Source organism: Protopterus annectens, chromosome 6.part0, assembly GCF_019279795.1.
Source record: "Protopterus annectens isolate FY-2018-M chromosome 6.part0, PAN1.0, whole genome shotgun sequence".
In the NCBI taxonomy this organism is placed as follows: Eukaryota; Metazoa; Chordata; order Ceratodontiformes; family Protopteridae; genus Protopterus; species Protopterus annectens.
The window spans coordinates 1,738,556,531-1,738,569,072 of record NC_056737.1 but is presented as its reverse complement, the minus strand read 5'-3'; the positions used below and the strand labels follow the sequence as shown (position 1 = coordinate 1,738,569,072).

At 39.5% G+C, this 12,542-nt stretch overlaps 1 protein-coding gene across 1 annotated transcript in view; it reads left to right on the top strand.

Annotated features, from left to right (window-relative positions):
* The window catches only part of ZFTA (zinc finger translocation associated), a 460,732-nt gene that overhangs the window by 268,207 nt on the left and 179,983 nt on the right, over positions 1-12,542 (top strand). Inside the window, exon 6 of the mRNA XM_044075129.1 lies at positions 10,059-10,283. Coding sequence (XP_043931064.1) covers positions 10,059-10,283 — 225 coding nt within the window. The remainder of the gene's footprint in view (positions 1-10,058; positions 10,284-12,542) is intronic.

The following is a 12,542-nucleotide window of genomic DNA, read 5'->3' as shown; positions in this document are numbered from 1 at the left end:
CTGTAGACACAAAAGAAAGGGTCCTCAGAACTCTAAGGTATATAATGAGGAAGACTAGGAAACAAAACACAAGGAAGTCATACCTAGCAAAGTAGAAAAGGTTCTGCTTTTTGTGACTTGCTGGATACTATAACCCTAATATACTAGGGCTGTCTCCTGTTCTTAGCTACATGTCAGACTTGCACAAGTCTTAAAGGCACATTTTTCATCTATTTCAGCTTTGCCTTTAGAGTCTCCTGTATGCTCTCTATTGCCAGTCAAGCAGTTCCTAAAAAGAGGTAATCCATCTTGGACAACTCAAAGAAGGAAATGTTCCATGATGGCACCTCAACTACGTTTTCATAAAACAGATCTGGCTCTCTTTGAACCTGCTTTATCAGCTCCACTAGTACCTCTTGGAAGATACTGTTTTTGGTGGCCATAAAATTTGTTAGAAGGATTTATGAGCTTCAGGTCTTGATGTGTAAAGAACCTTTTTTTTTGATCTTTCACAAAAGCAAAGTCAACATGCATTCCAATCCATTTTTATGCCCAAAGTAGTGACAAGAACTTTAATTTAAATCATGCTGTTTGCCTACTTTTATACTTTTTCCCCAAGCCCACAGAACAAAGGGGAGAGAACCTTTTCCCCAAACCCACAGAACAAGGGGGAGAGAACCTTTTCCCCAAGCCCACAGAACAGGGGGGAGAGAACCTTGCTTACTTTGGACATGTATATACATCTGAGATTCTGTCTAGATACCACTATGGAAATCAGATCAGCTATTTCTTTCCTTTGCAAAAGGCAGGGTGAGAAATCTGTCTATAAGCAAACTCTATCAAAATGGCTTGACTGCTTTATTTTGTTTTGTTACTGTTTTCTTGGGAACCCTGTGCCAGATTGTGTAAGGGTGCATTCCTCTAGAGCTATAGCACCCATCACAACATTCTTTAGACAGGTTGACACCTTGTCAATTTTGTAAGAATCTACCTGGTCTTCTTTTCACACCTTACCCAAATATTGCATTTTGACATCTGTGGCCAGGGCCAAGGCTGGATTTACCACAGACATTTTCTGAGCTCTACTCTCCTAATACACAAATATGGACCAGCCACCCACTGGTCCTTATGCTTTAGAAGTCTTCCCAGAAGTGATGGCTGTAACAGTGAATATTACAAAAAAAAACCTAGTACAGTTGTATTAGAAACTTACCATAGTTGTAGGTTTTTGGGTGTATTCTCTGTTGCAGTCCCTATCCCTTCCCTCTCACACTTTCCTTTGTTATCCTGCTAGGGCATCCTAGGGTTTGGGTGGGTACCCACCACACCTTATTTCCCCTGACTTCACTTTCACTTCCCCATTAGACTTCCTTCATAATCCATCCCTGTCTAGAACCCAGAGAGTAGGTTATAGCCTCATGGATAAATAGGTGTCTCTTGAGATAAGTATTCTACTTCTGTTTGTACTCTAGGATATAAGAAAAGTTCATTGTACAGCCAGGGCAAGAACAGTCAGAAGATAGTGTCAACTGATGCCCCCCCCCCCCTATACCACCAATGTTCTGGCTTCCAACTGGAGGGGAGCTGGCTGAAGCTAAAAGGGGAGGGTAAAGCTCTGGAAGTCAGGTTCATAGGTTGGTACTAGGCTATCAGCCCTAGGGCCTATACAAGCCTAGCCATAATAATTCCCTGGCTATTTTTCCCCACACTATTTACTTCCCTGGACCCCTGTCTAGCAGGGTGACCGACGTGATCCCCGGGGTGAATTTCCTTTCTCCCGTCCAATCCAGTCCAGTCCAAAAAAGTAGATGCTGCAGTCCTGAGTGTGTCCTCCTGTAAATGAGATGCCTGGAAAGTCAAAACCTGTTGTTGGTTTGTCATCTATTCCCTATTGTAATATTATCAGTTTACCATTTTTTTAAATGTAGCATACACAGTTTATTCTTCAAGGGCAGCAGGGACTGAATTTAGAGATGAAACACTGAAATATAGAGTTCTTTGCTAACGGCAACCTCTTCATTAGTTACAGATCTCTTTAATGTGGAATTATTCGGATGACTTCTACTTCTGCAGAGATTGTACATATTAATTGATATTGCTGGATTTTAATGACAGAAGTGGCCTTTTATGGTTGAAATATTCTGAAATGGGTAGTTTTGTTATTATTGGTTCATACGTTTTGTTTCATTGCTTACTGGAAAACTGTTAAAAACTACAAATTTAAAACACACTTTAACAAGTGGTACTGCATTTTTCAGGGAATATAATTTAATATAATCAGGAAGGTGACTCAAAGAACACATGCATGCATGGTCCTAAAAATGTGAGCAAGGGGTCTGTGGTTTCAAAACAACCCAAAGGTAAACTTTATCCGCCACTAGCCAGATGCATTTTCTTTGAATGTGGGTTTTAATGCCATTTCAGTGAACAAGAGTTTCAAGGGCAGATAAGTTTACTGTTAATGCTGTCTGTATTCATTGCGAGACTGTATTGCTTTGTTTAGCATATGTCTATCAGTGTTTGTGTTATAAAATTTGAAACAAAAGTTTTAAATTACATTCAAATATCTATAATTATTGTAGAAGTAAAGCAGAAAATAGTTTGCACACTGAAAGGTTTGAATAGTGTTTATGTTAAATGGGGAAAAATAGTCAAATAATGGGACACTGGAATGGATGTGGGGGAGGTGGAGGAGTTTGGGGGATGCTCGGGGGGGGGGGGCGACTGAATCCATTTCCTTGGCTAGTGCCCCATTTAACCATGATCCGGCTCTGATACAAATTTAATTTTTTCACTTCTCAAATGAAGTGCTTTGTGGGAGATAAAAGCTGTCAGTTGCGTAACATGATGTCTATGTATGCCAGAAATGCAGCAATTTAATTGTTTGTCATTATTTTTGCAGGTATGTTATCTTCAGCTTAACCTGGGTCTAGAGCCTAACCACTGGAGTCTTTCAGCAACAGAACTGGTCATTATAGTCATGGCTGATAGAGCTCCCTATCACAAATGCATGAAAAACACATTTCAGTTTCGTGAGTAACAACAAATTGGAAAACTCACATATACACCCTTGAAACATTTTTGCAGGGCATTCTGCATCTGTGATATGGAGTTGCACTTCTTTCACCCCTGCTTACTTATACATATTGACTTCAAGATTGCTGCACTTCTTTCACCCCCGCTTACTTATACATATTGACTTCAAGATTGCTTTATGTTTAGGTAAAGGGAATACGTAAGTTATCACAACCTTGGACTTGGTGGGTATTCCCCATTTTTTTGCTGTTGCAATCTCACTGTTCCAAAGATTGCAGTTATGGTTCATAGAATTACAACAGGAATCAGGCTCATGCATTTAAACAGTAAACATGCATTCATCTGTCAAGGGCTTAACTAGCTATATGCCAATTTTTAAAAATATTTTATGTGAAGTTGTTCTGTCGCGCCGTTCATTCTTACAGATGGGTTCGGAGCCGATCCTCGGATCCAAGTCGGCCAACTACAGAGCTCAAGGTCATCAGACAGCTCAAGGCCAAGTCCCTATCCCATGATGCACCTTGAGTTATCTCAGATCTAGTTTGCCGCTGCAACAGATCGGAGGTTTCCTCACAGCTTGGGCGAGTGTAGTTTTTTCTTCTAGAAAAAAATTAATCTTTACAAACTTTAATAATAGTTTTCAATTTAATAACTTTTAATATCTTGTTGAACTAGTGTATAGCTTAAATTGTGATAATCTCTTTGTAGTCTTTTTGGCCATCATTTAAATAGGCCTTTTGTATCTCCCTTCCCTTTCTTTGGTGTGCCTTTTTATAGATTAGAAGAGGGTTTAATAGTTTAGAAGTGTGTTTTATTAGACATTTGTAGCCTTTAGTGTGTGTTTCTAGGACATTAATAGTTTATATTTAACATTATAGATCCCATTTGTTTTTTTTAAGGGCTGCTTCAGTGTTCTTTGAATTTGTTGAACACGTGTGTGTGTGTGTGTGTGTGTGTGTGTGTGTGTGTGTGTGTGTGTGTGTGTGTGTGTGTGTCTGTGTGTGTTTTTGATATACCTTTAATACAGGTTTTCTTGTGTGCATTTAAATATTTTTCATGGCTGACCAGGATAAGGAGTCTCCGGACACCATGGAGCCTGTCCCTAGGAGGCCCAATAAATTTATTTCTGCTCCTCATGATAAGACCTTTCTCACTAAGGGAGTGCCTGTTGATGCCATGGTGATGGCAGCAGCCACCAAAAGGGAGATGTCGGAAACTTCTTCCTCTGTCCATCCTCCTAACAGAGACTCTAGTATCATGGATAGATACGGGAAGTGCATCTTTAGTTCAGTGACTTTTGCCATGTGTTCACTGAACTACCTTACACATTTCAGAAGACTGCAAAGAGACCTCCTAAAAGAGCTTGGAGATGCTCTACAGCGTATGGTAGCTGAGGGAGCTTCAGACAAGGTTGCATCCCAGCTTGCTACCCTTAATTCCATAGTGAACTCTTCTATGCGTCTGATTTCATATGCAGCTGATGAAACGATTAGGGCAGTGGGTACAGGAATTGCTCTTAGGAGACACTCCTGGATGCGCTTATGTTCCTTTGCAGAGCACTTTGTCATCCTTTGTCAACACCTTTTGGTGGCTTGTCTCTTTTCGGGCCCAAAGTTAAGGAAACTCTGACCAGGTGTGAGCAGGAAGGAAAGACTCTGTCTGCCATCAGAGTCCATCTTTCCACCCCTACTAGACCCTACCCCAAGGGTCAAAAGGGAGGAAAGATGTGGTTCTGTAAAGCCCAAGGAGCCTTTCTGGACACACGTGGTGAACCCCCCCTCCAGGGGCAGAGGAGGGGGCAATAATGGAAGACGCCACCCTCGCAACAGAGGGGGTCCGCAAAATCTGGGCGACAGGGACCAATTCTTTGGGAAGCCCTACCAGCGCTCCTGAAAGGAGCCCTGACTTTCCTACTCTGGAAGGCAGTTGGGGGGTTGGTTTGCATCCAGACGCCTGGCTAAAAATAACAAATGACAACTGGGTACAAAGCATAATTTCCAGAGGATATTTTATTCCCTTCACCACTCCTCCCCCATTGATAACAAAAATCCTGGACATTCCACCCAGTTACAGGGAACAAGCAACAGTAGAGGTCCAAAAATTGCTAGAAAAAAAGAGTCATCTAACCAGTCCCAGCACACCAGATAGGATCCGGAACTTAAGAGTCTTTTTAGTTCCAAAAAAGACAGGGGACTGGAGACCTATTTTGGACCTCAGCAGACTAAACAGATCTGTCAAGAAGAAGTTCCGGATGGTCACGCTACAGTTGATACTTCCCTTCTTAGGGAGAGACAGTTGGATGTGCTTGATAGATCTCCAGGATGCGTACTACCACATAAAAATGGCCAGATCATCTGCGCTTCTGCCTGCCAATCATTACCAGTTTCAAGCCCTGCTCCTTGGTCTCCCTACAGCCCCCAGAGTGCTCACAAAATGTATGGTAGTGGTCACGACTCACCTGAGGCATTTGGGATTCCAGGTGTTTCTGTACTTAGACAACTGGCTCCTCACCACCTCCACCAAGCTTATACAAGTGAGGGACACCACACTTACTCGTTGCAATCAACTGGGAATTAGCATAAACTCAGAAAAATTCTGCCTTGTCACCATTGCAACATATAGTTTTTATTGGAGCAGAATTGGGCACCACCACCACCACCACTTTAAAGCTTCCATCAGAAAGGATAGCAGTACTTTGTCAGCAAATTCTGAATGTCATATCCAGAGACAAGGTGCCAGCCTCAGAAGTGCTAAAGCTGTTGGGGACAATGGCAGCTGCAGTAAAAGCAATTCAATTGCGTCATATGCACATATGGATTCTACAATGGTTTCTTTTCACGCAATGGTCTTATCAAGAGCTCCCAGTATCGCATCTCATTATTCTAACAAACAAATGCAAAAAGGATCTTTGGTGGTGGTTGACCTCTCTCCAAGTAACGATAGGTTGTCCTTTTATCCTACCCTCAGTGTCAGCAACAGTGACCATGGATGCTTCCCTGATCGGGTGGGGGGGGCATTTTCAGGGAAGAACAGCCCAAGGCACATGGACCGAACAAAAGACAGATCTGCATATCAATGTCCTGGAGATGAGAGCGGTACTCTTGGCATTGCAGTACTTTCAGGACTGTCTTCCTCTGGGGACAATTGCAATTCAGACAGACAACATGTCTGTGATCTGGTACTTGAACAAACAAGAAGGAACCAGGTCCTATCCCCTTTGTTGAGAGGCCCTAAGAGTATGGCAGTGGGCTACATCTACCCAGCACTTTCTGATAGCAACGCACATCCCGGGGAAATCCAACGTGATTGCAGACAAACTGAGCAGGACAATTTTGTTGCCTCACGAATGGTCCCTCAAAAAAGAAATAGAATATTCCGCAAATGGGGCCAGCCTTGCTGCGATCTCTTTGCATCCCCATGAATACAAAATGCAGAAGGTACTTTGCCATGATTCCCCCTCCAGCATATTCCCCAAGGGACGCACTCGTACACGATTGTCCTCTGGGTCTCCTTTATGCATTCCCACTAATTCCCCTGATACCCAAAGTATTACAGAAAGCCAAAGCCCTGGGAAGGACCATCATTCTAATAGCCCCTCATTGGCCTCGTCAGATTTGGTTCCCCTTCCTTCGACCTCATCTGTTGGAAGAGCCTTGGATTCTGGACCCAGTTCCGGACCTTCTGATGCACTCATTGGAGACTCTTCATCCCTCCCTTCAGTCCCTAAAATTGATAGCTTGGCTCCTCCAATTCCCAGCATAGCCAGATTCCATAACCTCTCAAACGAAATGCAACATATCTTAATATCTTCTCATAAATCCTCTACTAGGAAGTTGTACCTCAGCAAATGGAAGAGATTTTCCATATGGGCTTCTCAGAATAACATTGACCCTTACCAAACGTCTGTTTCCTCTATATTAGAATTTTTGACTATGCTCTTCAACAAAGGAGCAGCGGCAGCTACAATTCGTTTCAGCTTGCTGCCCATCTCTAATTTTCATCTTGGTACTGAAGGCTTTAACATGTCACACAAGCTATCCAAAGTCTTTCTCAAAGGGACTTTCCATCTTAGACCACCAGTTAAATCCCCTTATACCCGCTGGAACCTAAATTTTATGCTCACGCATTATTCTCCCACCGTTTGAGCCAGCTTCTTCATGCAATTTGAAATTTTTGTATTGGAAGACTATCTTTTTAGTAGCCATCGTGTCTGCTCGAAGAGTCTCAAAACTACAAGCCTTGTCCATAAAACCTCCGTATTTGGTTTTTCATGCTGACAGAGTTTCATTGCATACAAATCCTTCATTTTACCTAAAGTTTGTACTGAAGCTAACCTTAACCAAACTATAGATTTACAAGTGTTTTTCCCTAAACACACCAACAATTTGGAATATATGCTGCACAAACTTGGTATTCACAGACAACTCAGATTTTACCTAGATAGAACCAAAGAATTCAGAAGATCTGAACAATTTTTTGTTTCCTTTTCAGATTCTAGAAAAGGCATGCCTCTGGCAAAAACAACTCTTATCAAAATGGTTATCTGATTGCATCACTTTCACTTACTCCATTGTCAGTTTACCTCTACAACACAAAATTAAGGCTCATTCAACCAGAGCTGTGTCCACATCTTCTGCATTTTCAGCTAGGCTACCAATAGACAATATATGTGCAGCAGCCAGTTGGTCAAAGCCTCATATTTTCATCACTCATTACAAAGTCGACAGGGCCTCCTTTGGTTCTACTGTCCTGAGAAACATACTCCCTTGAGCCACCCGAGAAAGATGGTGCTTGGGACGCTATCCATCTGTAAGAATGAATGGCGAGACAGAACAACTTCACATAAAGAAGTTATGTACTCACCATAACATTCCACGTGAATTGTTCATCTCGCCTTCATTCTTATTTCCCACCCTCCTACCCCCTCTAGGTTTTTTTCGAGGAGCAAGATTCATGTTTTATCATGGTTGCTTTGTCTTTCCTATGGTTTTTACCTTAAAAAGTGACAGAATGGCATATGGTATTATTAGAGGCAGCAAACAAGATCTGAGGTAACTCAAGGTGCATCATGGGATAGGGATTTGGCCTCGAGCTGTCTGAAGACCTTGAGCTTTGTAGTTGGCCGACTCAGAGCCGAGGATTGGCTCCAAACCCATTTGTAAGAATGAAGGTGAGATGAACAACTCACATAGAATGTTATGGTGAATACATAACGTCTTTATTTATTTTGTATAATGAGATGCATCCTTGTCATATTTACCATGGTTTAATAATCATAAGTTGTGTAAATGGATCTGTCTGGTTAGCTAAATTTGTTTACTCTTTAAGTCTATTGTTTCAGACTTTTTTCCACTATTGAAATGATATGCTGTCCAGGAGCATGCACTATTTGGGGTGATGGTGAGAATAATCTTCGTTCTTGAAGTTGTCGTACAAGTTTATGTACAGTTCAAAAAATTTGTCCACGTCTCTATCAGTTGAGCATGAAAAAGCAAACAATGAAAATGGAGTATCTTTTCTTTACAAAAAGAAAATATTAACTTATGTTTATGATTTTCATTATAACTATTGACTAATTATTGAAAACGCTCTCTATAGCACCATGTTAACCACTTTTAGGATCTCCAGTCTTTCCTGACTATTCAGTCACTCAGTGTCAAGATGTAAAAATGTTGTGTGGTGTCAGAGCATCCATATAATATTAGTAGTGTCGCATTCAAGTAGTAAATACATTTATCTGAGCTCAGCCGTTATACAGTCATTATTTCAAAGTGAAACAAAACTTATAACCGAAAACAGGAATGGTAAAGAAAAGTTTACTGTCTTAAAAAAACTATTCAAATTCATTTCTGAAATGTACAGGAGGAGAACACATTGAAACTTTAATTTGATCATTTTCAGGAAGAACCTCCCACATGCACACATTCTTTTGTACTGGCAAAATACAATGAAGATTAGAAAATGTAAAAAAGATATGTGGATGATAAAAGTGTAATTGTCTGATAACTTATAATATTGATTATCTGTATAGAAGCCCCTAATGAAACTCATACTGAACTGTCATCAAGTCACAGAACATTGATCATAGTCTATCAAAGTCACTCAACTGCAGTCCACAGTCAAGATTTTAGGACCATTAAAAACATTTTTTTTTTTGCAGAGGTGGAAGCCCTCTTGCATCCCTACACTCTTTGGAACTTTGGAATTTATAATTATCAATTTAGAGGTCACAGTTTCTTGGAGAAAAAGAAAAATCCCCTTGATATAACAAATCACAGAATCCCACATTAGTGTTCGATATTTAATGCTACTCAAAGTTTAGTAACCTTAAATCTGGCACTCGATAATGAATCAGATATTATAATTAAAATACTCAGATAAAATTAAACCACCAATAAATTCTGATTATAGTGTCATTATTTTATTTTGTATTAATAAATTTATTGTATTTATTTTTATTTTATTAATTATAACCTTACTGTACGATCAAATGTATTATCTAGGATTCTCAGTCAACTGGACCATTGGACTAGTTATCCTTTTCATCATTCACAGCTTAGTAAAATAATAAAAAAGCAGGCATAGAAAAACTGAAAAAATATAATTGCAGTAAGATATTTACGAGGTTTATGTTTTTCAGATCAATCAGTTCAGGTAGTAGTATAGCATTTTGCAGGACCCTATTGTTATTTTATATCCTTAAGTAGTTGGTCAGCTAGAACTTTAGCATAGGCTTTAGCTATACCTTATTGTTTAATTGAGGGTACACACCATCTTTCAGAGACTCCAGAGATATGAAATAGTTTAGTTGTGGACCAGCACTACCTGTCATGTGAAATAAGTCTGATGGCAACTGCAGCTACATGTAGCCATTAGAAAGTTTTGATTGTCCAAGAAGGACTGATGCATTGAAAAACCACACAAGACTTTGAGTAGCTAAGGCAAACACCAGTTTACTTCTAAATATTTACTGTTGGCTGCATATGGTTATGGTTTCCTGTTTTGTGCCAAGCTGTCTATCAAATTATTATGTTCTTAAACAGATAAAAGCCAAAGTGTGAGCATGGATGTATCGCTCGTTATTCCAGAATCAACAAAAGCTGAGTGGAAATCAGAAAAGGCAGATGTGACTGAAAATTCTGTAAGCAACAGTAATAGCTGCTTACCTGAAACTCCAGCAAGACCGGAAGTTCCAAAAATAGACAGAAATCCTGGAAAAGGCAGTATGGGCCACTGCAATGCAAATTCCAGTAAAACAAGTCAGCTTGGTAAGTATTAAAGTATCGAGTTTGCATCTCCTGTTGGATTAAGTGTTACAGCATCATAATTTAGTGCATCAGTGTTTTATAATGTAGTGCATCAGTGTTTTAAGTACTAAAGTTCAGTTGCTGAACCTGACATTTACACCTGAATAAATCACCCTGCAAAAGCTTTGGAAATCATGTTTGGACTGCTCGTCTTCTAATTTGTTAATTCCTTCTGATACGTGTGATTCTGATTTGTAGTGTCCCTTATTTCTTTGTTAATTAGTCATAGTTTCTAGGCATACAGCCCTCCAGAGTTATGTTCTGCATTGTGTTTAATTACTTTTGGCATCACATGCAACTTTTTGCGAAGTCATAATTATTTCATAGCAGCAAACTCATTTCAAAAATGTAGGACTGTCTTACTTAGCCAAGATGGCTAAAAGCATAATAATGGCTGGGACAAAAGGATTGAATATCTCAGTCACTCCATTTAATATTCACATTTGAGTTCAAATGTTGTAGCTGCAGGACTGCAGGGCTTGAACTATGGTGTTAGGACTACTCGGCAGCTGAATCTACCAACAAAAGCCACAGGCTGTATTTGGTCTTTCACTCTCTCTCTCTCTCACTCTCTTACAAGTCACAGCTGACTCCGAGAGTGAGTTCTAGGACAGTCACTGTCTTTCTCTCTCTCTCTGTTACAAGTCACAGCTGACTCCTAGAGTGAGTTCTAGAAAGCCACTGTTATCTACAGAGTTTATAAGACAAAGGAAAGGTGGAAGTAGGTTGCCAGGTCTTTCTTTATCTTTCATTAGTATCATACATGTGCATACTCACATCTACGGAAAATTTAGAGACTCTGATCCACCTACTGCATGTCTTTGAAATGTGGGAGGAAACCAGAGCAGAATCCAAAAGCAAACTTCTACACGTATGGCAAAGGGCAATGGCCAAAAAGCATAGAATCCAAATTAAAAACGCTGGCACACAACAAGGTCATGGATGTAAAAATTCATTATTTTATTGCTGTATCACTAACTCATCCAAAGATGAGATATAAAACAGACCAGTTTTGGCATCAACTGCCTTCATCAGTGTTATGAGATAACTTCATTACAGTGCAAATTTAAACCATGCACACCCAGTTCCCATTGACTACTTTTAATCCGGTGAGAACAATCCACCTAGCCTAATAATCCAAGCTTGCTCTTTTTTTATTCAAAATGCCATGTCATCCAGATTTATTGTCCCTGTTATATGAAATTTTATCTTTTACAATAAATGTAAATTTGGCGGTGGAATGTTTTAAAGTATGTTCATATAAAGCATTTGACATGCGTTTATTTCTAATATCACTCATATATTCTGTGATACGAATCCTGAAGAAACATGATGTCTGTCCATAAAATACAGAACAAGTGCATGTAACAAGATAGATTATCCAATCAGAACTACATATCCCATATATCCCATATATTTGGGGTATTTTTAGTCATAAATTGTTAGTTTTACCCACAAATGTACACATGGAACAGTGTCCACGTGGTTGGCAACCTTTAAAAATTTCACCCCTAATAGTAGTTTGTTCCTCATTCAGATAAGTTTTTTTTTTGTAATGACTAAATATATTACCCAATGTTTCACCTCTATGATAGGAAAATAAACATCTAGATGGTATAATCTCACTCAATGTGTTGTTTGACAAAAGTATATCCCATTGCTTTTGTATAATGTTCCTAAAGAGAGGGGTATTTTGTCCAAAACTGGTGATCATTCTTAATGTATTATCCAAAGCTTTTTGCTTTGGTAACTTAATAGTTGGGCTCTATTTAAATCCTTAGTCAAATCACATACCTTTAAAACATCATGCTTTCTATATCCCCTTTTACAATATATATCACTCAAATCATACTGTTGTTTAACCAATTCTGTATCAGAAGAACAAATTCTGCAAATCCTTAAGAACTGCCATTTGGGTACATTACAAATAATGTGTCTTGGGTGACAACTTGTGGCACGCAGTAAAGCATTAAAATGAGGATGTTTACGACTTGCACTACTCTCTGATGTACCATCAGCCTTTCATTGAGATATTTTACAAATTCAGTCAGATATGTCATATCTGACTTCCAAACCATCCAATAGCCATCCCGGTACCTACACCAAATATCAGTTGCCTCCAAAAATAGATTATGACTAGAGTTCTAAATGTTTGCTCCTCTACATATCCCATGAACAAGTCTGCATAGATGGGAGTAAAAGTATTTTTGTCAGTACATG